We start from the raw sequence: 12,386 nt of genomic DNA on the forward strand, positions 1-12,386 counted from the left end.
GTACATAACTTAGAGATAAACCGGCGGATAAGTCAAAGCCCGAGACCACCCAACGGCTGCGTTGCACGTTGCTGCTTGGGCAAAGGTTGAAATATCAACACACGTCGCACTCGCTCGTCCAAGACCAACGGTGGACAGCCTCCAGCGCGTTCCTGTCCGAGCCCCGTCGGTTGCAGCATCCACGTCTCATGCTTCGTCCAAGACATGCGGTTGGGGCCCAGGGACGTAAAATAGGGCTGTCTAGGGGCGTGCGGATGAAAAAATTAGCGTGGGGTTTGGGTTTTCGGTCGCCCTCCTAAAAGTCGCCCTAACTGTTTTTTTAATCTACCTAAATTCGGTCAAAAAAGACTTAAATCCGAAGAAAATTCATAGTTTTTTATTCAAATTTGTACAAAAGTGAAATGAAAACGTAACTAAATATAATTTTGGACCAACCGTAATTCAAGACCACCAAGTCTGGACTTGTCGCACTTGCCGCGCTGCAGATGCTCGCCCAGCCGGCGGGGCGACGCCACCAGGTGTCCTCGCTGCCACCCTGGAACTATCACGTCACGCCGCTGGCCCCCACCATAGGCAAGTTCCCCCGGATGAGCGGCCGCCCCGCGCCAGCCGTGGATCCCGAGAGGAGGGGAAAAAGGAGGCCCCACCGCCGCCCTTGTCGGTCGGGCTTTTCCCGACGACACCGCGGGCGACGACGAGAGAGGGGGGCCGCGGGAGGAGGAGAGTAGAGGTGGGGGTAGGGTTCCCCCCGGGCGCTCACGGGAGCGCCGCGGGAGGGAGGGAGGGAACAGGGAATCCCAAGATTTTTCTCTACTAAATGGTCTTGAACTCTTGTTAGATCAACACACCAACTGGCGGGCTGGTGATACGTATCTGCAATAATGCTAGCAATAGTTACTCTTCTATCCCCATTCATAACATATTGATGTCTGGTACAAAAGCACATTTCTTTTAAATAGTTATGGAAATGTGCTGGCAGAATTAGACACAAAATATTTTTGTGGCTTGTGCTGCATGATAGAGTCGACACAAGGAATCTTCTCAAGAGGAAAACTATGCATTTGTATTGTGATTACTGTGTTTAATGAGGGTGCAGAAGAGACTTCATTTCATCTCTTCTGGGATTACTCTTCTGCTCAGGACTGCAGGGCCACCATCACCCCCTCTAGGCAAAGAGGAACCTCCATGTATAATGATATTTTGCTATCCCAACAGAAGTTGCCCAAAGTCATTGCCATGGATGTTGGAATATTTGGATCCAAAGAAATAGGAAGTACCTTGCAGAAACTCCTGAAAATATTTGCTCAAGGAAGACATGTCCCTTCTAATTCACAGGACCAAGCAGAAGCATGTGCTAGCTCTCAAGGATAGGATTAACTTCAATCTGGGAAGATGATATTACTTCTCTACTGATTTGAACCATGGTGATTCCCGCATTGAATAGCTTTCTTTCTCTTCCTCTTCGTTTTTCTTCCTGTTATTTTTCTTCTTTTTCTTTTTCTGTTGTTCTATGTTTTTGGTTGATCATATAACTTTTTAATTTAATAAAAAAATAATTAGAACTGTTATTCTACAGTTTTTGCATAAAAACAATTTTGTTGTTCCTTTTTTGGTTTTACAAAATTTCCTTACCATTTTTTTTGAACGAAAGGGGTTCCCCCTACCCCACTTTTATAAATGGAGCAGAAAAGCCCACGAAACAGCTACATAGCAGTTTAACAAAGCAACCGAAGAGAAACATAGGCAGAACCCCACAAGGAAGCTGTCTTGGGAGGTGCAATGTAGTCTACTTATTACAAGCCAAAGATAAGCTACCAAGGAAGAAAGAAACTAAGGATAAAGGGTCTTCAGATCATCGCCAAGCAATCCTCAGGATCTCCCCCCGACGCTTGTCCAGCAGTCGAATGAATTGCTTCAGCTCGGTTTGCTGAGAGCGCCACAAAGAACTTCCCAGCGAAGCAAAATCCCTCTTAACTTGACAATGTTGCAATCCAAACTTTTCTATTTGCGCCCCTGGAAACAGAATTCATTTCTTAATTTCCATATACTCCACAAGGAGGCAACAATTACCAAGTTAAGAACATGTTTCTGCTTATTAACTTTCCAAAAGGAAGCAACCTCACTAATGCATCTTATTCTGCAAATCTTAAAGAACTCATATATAATGTCCCAAATCAGGTTAGAGTTCACACACTCAAAAAAACAAATGCTGGATAGATTCATCTTCACTACAAAACAAGCAAGATTTATCCTCAATTGTTTTCCTTTTAGCCACATTATCTCTAGTCAAGGATTTGTTATATAAACACAACCACAAAAACACATGTATTTTCCGAGGACACAAAGTTCTCCATAAAGAATCTCCAAAAGGAGATACCACACCTCCAAAATTGATACATTTATAGAAAGATTTAACAGAGTAAACGCCTTTTGATTCCAAATCCCAAATAGGAGTATCAGGAGCATCAGATAAAGGATAATTCTTTATGTGATTAATAAGCATCCCCCAATTACTTAGGCCCCTGTTATCAACACACCTTCTAAATGATAATTTAAGTGTTACCCCATCCCAAACCTGGGCCACCGCACATTCTTGTTGATTACAAATGTCAAACAAATTCCAAAACCTAACTTTAAGGGAACACTCCCCAGCCCAAATATCATGCCAGAAACTGACATTAGCACCATTGCCTATATTCCAATGATAAAAATTCCTGGAGGCTTGTAAAGCCCAGGAAACACTTTTCCAGAAAGGAGATCCAAATTTTGTTTTGGTCCAAAAAATATTTGGACAAGCCACATCATATTTATAAGCAATCACATTTTTTCCAGTCCCCAAAACTACTCCTAAAAAACCTTTTACCCCAGGAAGCCAACAGTGCCATATTATAGTCTCTAATATTAGGAATCCCTAAACCTCCAAATTCCTTCTTTCTAGACACCAACCCCCATTTGGCCAAATGGAACTTATGCTGATCCCCCATATTGCCCCACAAAAAGTGAGCCATCTGGGAATTAATGGCATTGATAGCCCATTTAGGGAACTTCACAAATGCCATTAGATAAGCAGGGATGCTCACAATACAAGCACATAGTAGTATAATTTTCCCCCTGAAAGTAAGATACCTACCCAACCAACCAGAGATGCCTTTGATGATCCTATCAATCAAAGGTTGTAAGTCTTCCCTCCTCAATTTATCATAGTGAAGAGGTACCCCAAGGTATTTAATAGGAAAAGATCCTATATTACAACAAAAAATCTGGGCAAAAGACTTGGCCCTGGACTCTTCAACATTAATAGTAATTAGATAAATTTTGTGGAAATTGATTTTCATCCGAGGGAGATTCTCAAAGCAGGACAAAATCCATTTAAAATTCTTAGCTTTTTCAACAGAGTCCTCTAAAAAGAGGAGAGTATCATCTGCATATTGGAGGCTAATTACCCCACCAGGAATAGCATAATCAAGCAACCCATAGATCAATCCCTGAGCAGCAGGTTTGAATAACATCTTAGAAAAGACATCAGCAACTAAATTAAAAAGAAGAGGAGATATAGGATCCCCTTGCTTAAGACCTTTACCACTCATAAAGTAAGGGCCTGTACTATCATTCAATGTGACACTAAAAGTATTTTGAAATAAGAGGCACTTGATCCAAGAAATCCACTTAGGGCAGAAACCCCTAGATTCAAACATATCAAAGAGAAATCCCCAACTAACTCTATCATATGTCTTTTCATAATCTAATTTGAGCACAAGCCGAGGTCTATTAGATTTTTTAACCTCATGAATCACTTCATGAGCAAGGACCACACTTTCCAGAATATATCTGCCTTTGATGAAAGCAGTTTGATTTGGGGAAATCAGTCTATTACAAATAGGAGATAATCTATTGGTAAGAATTTTTGACAAAATCTTAACTACACAATTGCTAAGGCTGATAGGCCTAAACTTTTTCATAGTATTGGCTTCTGGTTCCTTAGGGAGTAAAATGATTAAAGCAAAGTTCAGTCTATGTTGTTCCAAATTGCCTTCCTCAAAATCTTTCACCAGGGCCATAAGATCAGACTTGATCAAAGCCCAAAAGGATTGGTAAAAGAGAAAAGAAAGGCCATCAGGGCCAGGAGCACCACTAGCATAAGAGCTAAAAATAGCATTCTTAACCTCTTCCTCAGAAATATTCTTTTGAAGCTCATCATTTTCACAATCAAAAATCATTTCATCCTCCTGCCAAAAGGCAAGGGCCAGATGTATGTTATGTCTTTCTTCTTTAGCAAATACATTTTTATAAAAAGCAGTAGCAATAAGCAACATCTCATCAGTAGTAAAAACAAGACCATGATCACCCATTAACTCACACAGATGATTCTTACGGTGTCTGTGATTGGCCAAAGCATGGAAATATGCATTATTCCTGTCCCCCTCTTTAATTCTTCTCTCCCTAGATCGTTGCCACAAGGCACACTCTTATTTTCTCATAATAACTTCTAACTCAGATTTGATCTCTTCCATACAATTTTGATCATCTTGAGAAACACGGTTAGATTCAGCAAAAACATCCAGAATATCAAAATCCTGTATCAACTCCCTTTTTCTTCTTCTTAATAGCAGCCTCCATATTAGCACTGCACCCTTTAATTTTCTTCCTGAGACGTTTGGTTTTAAGGATCCAAACATCAATGGCTTTATCACCCAAACACGGGGTATTCCAATTAGTTTCTACCACTCCCCGAAAATCAGGCTGATCCAGCCACCACTTCTCAAACCGAAAAAGTTTAGGAGAGACAACTCTTCGAGCCAAAGTCTCTAGTATTAATGGGGTATGATCACTACCAATCCTAGGCAAAGCCCTCAACACAGATAGTGGAAAGATAACATCCCAGGAAGGGGATGCAAACACTCTATCAATAGTAGCATAAATGGGGTCATTCTGGTTGTTGCACCAGGTATATTTCCTGTTAGCAACATTAATCTCCATTAAACCCCATTTATTAACCCAGTCATTGAAAAGAAAAGAAGTTGAATGGTTCACAACACCATTACTTTTGTCCAAATCAGATCTTACCAGGTTAAAATCACCACCCAGAAGAATGGGATAAGTAGCACAACTCAACACCTCATGTAGTTCAGCAATAAAATCCATTTTAAATTCATTATAAGATGTACCATAGATAGCAGCAAAATGCCAGACTTTTCCATCTTGTTTGTTTTTAATAGTAGCAACCACACAATATTTTTTGTTGACAAAACCAATAGCATCAAATAAATCTCTATTAATGCCCACAAGGACACCCCCTGCAGTTTTAATTGCAGGTAACTAATGCCAAGAAAAATTCTTATTACCAGCAATTGTATTGAAGGTGTTACTATCAATAACCTCTCTCTTGGTTTCAAAGAAACCAACCAAATCTACTAAATTATTACAAATAAAGTCCCTCAGACACTATATTTTACCAGGTTGACCCAAACCCCTAATATTCCAGAAGGCACCTATCATGATATCTTAAAAGGGTGAGACAGGCTACAAAGCGTCCTACGCTGTCTTAAATTTGGACAGATAGCATCTAGATCATCAGCGTCAACTGATCTAGAAGTATCATCCAAATCAGAATTTTTTCCACCTTCATGAATAGGTGTGTATAAGTCCACATGCAAAACAGTTTCGGGGTTTTGATCAGCAAAATCCAAACATCTAATCTGTTCTCTAAGAACAAGGTCCTGAATAATTTTACCCTGTTCTTCATCATTTTGACCCACACACAAATCAATACTAGCAATTTGATTAGCCAGAACATTGACAACAGTAGTAGTAAAAGAGTTACCTTGGAAAGAAGAAGGGATCTCCAGATTTTCTTCTGTAAATAAGCTGTAGCCTTATCCATAATCTTGACATTACCATGTTGCCTAGTGATTGGTCTAGAAGAGAGCACATGCCTCCATTTCTTCATTTTGTTTGAGTCACTTTTCCTTTTCTTCTCCATCTCCATCATATCCATAGATTCCAGCAAAGATCTCTTAGCAGAACCAATACCAACTGCCATTTTCTCAGGTAGACATACCATCTCAGGCATAAGAATATCCTCCTCTCCACCAGAATCATTCATTTCAATTTTCCTAAGTTGAGCAGAACAATAATCCATGTGAGAGACAATGTCCATGTTTTCTTGATTAATATCACCAGCATCCTCAAGACCTTCATCTCCATGAGCATTTGGTGTCTTGGCCCCCACCTCCTTAATGAATTGTTCATGGAAATCATCATTCAGCATCATAGGATGAAACTGAGCTGCAGCCATATACTTATCTTCTCCTTTTCCACCAGAACCAGAAGGCTCTCCAATTGAGAAATTAGCTTTATCTAGTTCATCAATAGGTTCAGCTCCCTCACCCAGGAAATCCTTATCTTGACCCAGATCTTCCTCCAGCTTATCCTCATCATCAATATCCAAATCAGGGTCCTCATCATCTCCATCAGATCCTTCTCCAATTTGAGTAAAACCTTCCACAGTAAAGTATAAGATGTACAACTTCTTCTTCATCTCTACCAGCCTTTCAAATGGAATTTTTGTGGGGTCCCTGCAAGCCACCTTGATTCTGATCTTCTCATAGAAACTCTTGAAAATCCCATTCCAGTCAACATCAACTAGTATCGCAAAGTAAGAGGCAATTTGAGCAAACACCTTCCAAGCACACCACTTTGGAGGAATCCCTTCCAGCTGAATCCACACCTAAGTTAGCTCTCCATAATGCTCCAGCATACCAATCCACTCATAAATCTTGACAGAGACACCATCAATGGGGAGATCAAAAGCTGGGAACTCAATTAGGTCTTCAACCTTCTTCCAAGGAGGAAATCTCAACAGGAATTTGTTCTCCTCAAGCTCTCTGATTTGCCAAGGCCATTCTTTCCCTTTACAAAAGATCCCATTTAGTTGAGTAATTAGATCAGAGGCAGAAACCTCACCCTTCAGAACTTTAAGAATAACACAGTTCTTAAAGTTCAACCAGTTAGATTTAACTGCCATGGGAATATCAATATGGTAGAAACCAAGTCCAGTAGCAGCACTCCCAAAGAACTCAACAGAAGGCTGCAGCTTAGCCCAAGCAATGCAATTGTTGACATTGTGATTTCCAGAACAGATAAAACATCTTTTTGGCTCTACACAATTCCCTACATAGTGACCAGGCCAGCTACAATTGAAACAAATCATCTCCTTATACCTTGGATCCAAAGGTTGCACCACAGGTGTGGGAGGCAGAACAGGAACAACAGCTTGCCCCACAGCAGCACCAGCAACCTAAGGACCAGCAGGTGGTTTATTGACAGGACCCCCTACCTTCACCGTAGGAACTGGAGGTGGAGCAGCAGGAGCAGCAGGAGGATGAGAGGTAGCCCCCTGATCCCCCCTCTTTGGAGGCTGCCTCCTAGCTCGATGTCCCCCTCTTTGATCCATCCTCTTCTTCACAGCACCCACAAAAGACAGTTTGCCAGGGCAGAACCCCTCACAATCGATCTGAAATTCAGTTGGGATGGGGTCAAATCTACCAGGACGAACTGAAAGGGTAGCAGTCTTCTATAGAGAAACATTCAGATATGAACTTATCCTTCCTGATCCAGAACAACTGACTACCTGAAGGGAAACTAGGGTTTGGAGGGGGCAGATAAGGCTTGGGTCTATTCTGGCGGCGACTGGGGGAAGGAATAACCCAGAGCTGTCCATAAAAATCTGCCACCTCCTCCTTGAAACTGTAATGTGGCCCAGAAGGCGTATTCTTCTTTCTCGCTTTCCTAGGCACCACAAATCCTCTGATCAACGGCTTGGGAACTACCACTGACCCCAGAGGAGGCCACTCTTCTTTATTCGTTTCCAAATCAGCTCCCATTGTTGCAGAAACAACTTTTGACAGGCGATTATCATTACCCGAAATATCAGTCACATCCTGCTTACTTTCCACTAACTCCACTTTTTCACAATCCGCCTCAGCAGATTTGACTCCATGCAAGGGAGAAGCAGAGTGTGAGCTCATTTCACAGCTTGACCCGAGCATTACATCCACTTTTTTCCCATTTAACTTGTCTCCCCTCATATCCATGCAAGCAGTGTATCTAGACTTGTGTTTACAATCTGCACAAGCAGGAACATACCTACTCTGACATGGATCCACAGTAAAACCCACCATCTCTTGTACATTATCCTCGGGTAGAAACCCCGATCCTAGCCCCATACAACTACTGAGCCCATCCTCAAGCATTGGAGGAACAAACCTTCGACTAATATCCCCAACATCATCCACGGAAGCAGAGAAGGGGTTTCCTGATTTACCATCAGAAGATTGTCTCAAAGTATACAAACCCCCAGGTTTGATTGATCCTGATGCAGGCATATTAGATGGAATACAAATTCCCCTATAATCCTTATCTAAATCCAGGTTAGAATCAAGTCTACTACCCCCACCACTAACCAAAAGGTCGCATGGGGCATTCTTCAGAATTTCCTTACCCGCATCAATGATCAGAAGATCACAATGACCAACCATCGAAAATATATGACGGGAAGGAAAAGGATTAGAACGACGAACCCGATTGAGATGAGGAGGAACCAAGCCTCGGTCCCCTGGCCATGTCGGCGGTTCCAAGCTGCGAGGCAGCCCCTTCTCCGCTCGACGCCCCCGAGCTTGGCGGTGTCTGCCAGGGTCCCGCGCCTTCACGAGTGGTGCGGTGAATTGCTCCCCTACGACTCCGAGGGGGGCCCCCGGCATCTCCATCACCCGCGGTGGCCGGATGCGAAGCAGAGACGGGCTCGGCGACCTGAATCTTTGCCACCTCGCCGCTTGCGCTGGATCCGCCATCTCCGCCTCCTGACACACCCAGTATATCACCTCGTAGTCCATCCCTCCCTCGTCCCCGACAAATCGGTTCCGCTCCTCGATTGTGGCCGAGCGGAGTATCTCCAACATGCGCTCCGGCCACTCGTCGCCGTTGGGGAAGAGCCCCCGAACCACTCGCAGCATCTCCCTCCTTGCCTCCTGGGAGTGCAGCTCCACCAACGGCCGTTGCGACGGCGCCAAGGATGCCGACGACGCAGTCATCGAACCTGCATGGCGCCCGCGTCTCCCCCCATCTCCACGCCCCGCGCCTGCCATCGCCGGATCTGGAAGAGGAGTGGGGAGGAGAGGCCGAGGGGCATGGGAGAGCGGTGGATCGAATCGTAGGGAAGTGGAAAGGTAGGTGAGGTGGATGGATCGGTGACGAGCCATTAATGGCGACCACCGCCGCTCCAGAGTCGCTCGCCCCGCACGTGTCACGTGTCATTTCTATTCTATTAGGTGTGTTTGTCTTTTTCCAATTTCCTTACCATTTGAATTTTATTTTATGGGTATATATCAAAAACCGAATGACTAACTAAAGTAATTTAAAAAAAAGCTTTATTACTTAAAAGATTTAAGCATTAAACCCGTTCTTTACATAGCGAAGATGCACACAACGAAAGTCCATAAAAAACGTTACCGGAAAAATAAATACCAACAAACGTAATACGATCTCGTGGACGTAAATCATAGACTGAGGACAGGAACATGCAGGCCGGTGCGCGGCATCGATCGACTACGGTCAGAAAGTCTGACTCAGAACACCAGCCCCGTTGATTGGCACTGACAAGCATGTTTTCCTTGTTCCGCTGGCGCCATATCTTGTTGGCAAATCGAATATTCAAACCGTGATGAGGAGACAGGCAAGCAGTCGTAGCCAATGGGAATCCCTTCTCTCCGATCAAGAAGACAGCTGCTATTATTGGCAACAAGTCGTCGATCGAGAAGAGAAACAAAACAAGAAGTATTCCTATTTGACAGAGACTCGGGGCAGGTTCGGATCAGGTAGGTACGCCGCGGCGAGAAGCTGTTAATCAGGTAGCTTCCCATTTCCGACGAAAAATGCATCATTAACGTCGCACCCCCGGTGGTCACTTGTTTGCTCAGAAAGCATAACATTTCTCTCTTTTGCTGTTGAATGAAGACCCTGTCATTTCACCATCAGCTAGCTAGCACGCCCCTCAACTTCATCAAGCCTAGACGAAACCCATATATGATTGACGACTAGAGGTGTGCACGAATAATATGAAGCGCAATACTTCATTGAGATACACCTCCTCCTTGTCTCTGTTCAACCGTTGGTCTCATTTCCTTAGCAGCCGGCAGTGGCCTTGACCCTGACCTTGCCCCCATCTCCATTTTCAGCACAAGCTAGCTAGCTCATCCCGACGCAACTAATATATGCTTAATAAACTCTTCCACGCGGCTCTATTATTTGCAAATGCATGCAGTGACGACATGCACATGCATAGCTTAATTAGCTCCATGCATCCACTGCGTGCACCGATCCCCTATATAAAGGACTCCATATGCCTCACCACTCACTCATCCATCACAGCAATAAGCAGCAACCAGCAGTGCGGTACACACTCTCGATCAACTAATTCTAGCTGATCAGCCCTATAGCTAAGCTTGTTGCATAGCAAGCAATGGGGTACTCCAAAACCCTAGCGGTTAGCCTGTTCGCCGTGCTGCTCCTTGCACCGGCCGTCCTGGCATCCGACCCTGACCCTCTCCAGGACTTCTGTGTCGCCGACCTTGACGGCAAAGCGGTCTCAGTGAATGGTCATCCGTGCAAGCCCATGTCGGAGGCCGGCGATGACTTCCTTTTCTCGTCAAAGCTGGCCAAGGCCGGCAACACGTCTACCCCCAACGGCTCGGCCGTGACGGAGCTCGACGTGGCTGAGTGGCCCGGTACGAACACGCTGGGCGTGTCCATGAATCGGGTGGACTTCGCGCCGGGGGGCACCAACCCGCCGCACGTCCACCCCCGTGCCACCGAGATAGGCATCGTGATGAAAGGTGAGCTCCTCGTTGGAATCCTCGGCAGCCTTGACTCCGGGAACAAGCTCTACTCCAGGGTGGTGCGCGCTGGAGAGACCTTCCTCATCCCCCGTGGCCTCATGCACTTCCAGTTCAACGTCGGTAAGACGGAGGCCTCCATGGTCGTCTCCTTCAACAGCCAAAACCCTGGCATCGTCTTTGTGCCGCTCACGCTCTTCGGCTCAAACCCGCCTATCCCGACGCCGGTGCTCACCAAGGCGCTCCGGGTGGAGGCAGGGGTCGTGGAACTTCTCAAGTCCAAGTTCGCCGCTGGGTTTTAATTCCTGGGAGCCTTCCTTAAATAATCAATGCATAATTCTGTATATGCATGGTAGCAAAATTTAATGATTCTCAGCAGAAGACATGTATTCAAGCTTCCGGTTAATCTCGCATGCAGTTGTAATAAATTGAATAAGTTAGCCTCATGGTTTAATCTTCAGAACCAATACGAGGAATTGAATGTACTACCTTTTATTGCCATCTTTGTCAAAAAATATAGTTTGCATTTTGCATATATTTGTCCAATTACCATTTGTAAGTCAAACATGTTCCAAAGTTTACGTAGAGATGGGTGAGCAATTGAATTTTGGCTAATGACAATGTAAAATATTATGAATCTTCATTGAATTTTGGTTAATATGTTTAGTAATATTAAATAATCAATGCATAATTGTGTATATGCATGGTAGCAAAATTTAGTAATTCGAAGACATGTATTCAAGCTTTGGGTTAATCTCGCATGCAGTTGTAATAAGATTGAATAAGCTAGCCGCATGGTGTAGCCTTAAGAACCAATATGAAAAATTGAATGTACTACTTTTTTTTGTGGTCTTTGTTCTTCTTCTTTTTTTTGCATGCTAATACATGTCTAATTTATATCACAAAAATCAAATTACAAGTCACGTAAAAACTGACATGACAAAACTGAAAAGATATCCAAACATCAGCTTGACACCAGTCACCTGCCTCCGGCACCACCACAGTAGCTATCAAAAATAATAATGACGGATCACCTCCTCATCCGAGCTCAACGCGGCTCCTTCGCTGATATGCAACTTTGCAGACCTTCAAGGTGGCTCACCAAAGATGAAGTCATTGCCGTTGAACGAATCGTGGCAACACCCCGGACACGCCATCGAACTTCAGATCAGACACCCCACCACGACTAAGACGCCGAAGGAGGAAACCATACCTGACATCCATCAACCACGAACCCAGCACATGTTTCGTCTTCCAGCTGTCGTTGATGCAGGCCATCTGCATCCGCTCCTTGAATATATAATTATCATTTCCGTATATTTATCCGATTACCTTAACCATAACCATAGCTCAAACCCTAAAATCTAAAAAGTTATACCAATGAGGAGTATGTGATGCTTGTCCTTTTTTTGGCGAGAAGTATGTGGCGCTTGTCAGTCGGAAAGACTTATCAATGATGAGTAGCCTAAAATTAGGCGGGCTGGTAGGCTAAGGGTG

At 44.1% G+C, this 12,386-nt stretch overlaps 2 protein-coding genes across 2 annotated transcripts; one reads left to right on the forward strand and one right to left on the reverse strand.

Moving 5' to 3' along the window:
• Window positions 1-1,600: 1,600 nt before the first annotated feature.
• LOC123451022 lies at window positions 1,601-9,206 on the reverse strand. The gene is made up of 2 exons (XM_045128038.1): window positions 8,580-9,206; window positions 1,601-2,013 (listed from the first exon to the last, which is right to left on the reverse strand). Exons 1-2 carry the CDS (start codon window positions 9,141-9,143, stop codon window positions 2,002-2,004), a joined length of 576 nt encoding a protein of 191 aa, XP_044983973.1. The 5' UTR covers window positions 9,144-9,206; the 3' UTR covers window positions 1,601-2,001.
• A 1,185-nt stretch (window positions 9,207-10,391) lies between these two features.
• Window positions 10,392-11,422, forward strand: LOC123451023 (oxalate oxidase 2). Its single transcript, XM_045128039.1, has one exon. The coding sequence runs from the start codon at window positions 10,517-10,519 to the stop codon at window positions 11,189-11,191; it is 675 nt and encodes a 224-aa protein (XP_044983974.1). The 5' UTR covers window positions 10,392-10,516; the 3' UTR covers window positions 11,192-11,422.
• The last annotated feature ends 964 nt before the right edge of the window (window positions 11,423-12,386 follow it).

Source organism: Hordeum vulgare, chromosome 4H (genome assembly GCF_904849725.1).
Source record: "Hordeum vulgare subsp. vulgare chromosome 4H, MorexV3_pseudomolecules_assembly, whole genome shotgun sequence".
Taxonomy (NCBI): Eukaryota; Viridiplantae; Streptophyta; class Magnoliopsida; order Poales; family Poaceae; genus Hordeum; species Hordeum vulgare.

Excerpts from the sequence above, each read along its gene's own strand:
- LOC123451022 (XM_045128038.1), bottom strand. The coding sequence starts at position 9,143 with ATGGCAGGCGCGGGGCGTGGAGATGGGGGGAGACGCGGGCGCCATGCA.
- LOC123451023 (XM_045128039.1), top strand. The coding sequence starts at position 10,517 with ATGGGGTACTCCAAAACCCTAGCGGTTAGCCTGTTCGCCGTGCTGCTC.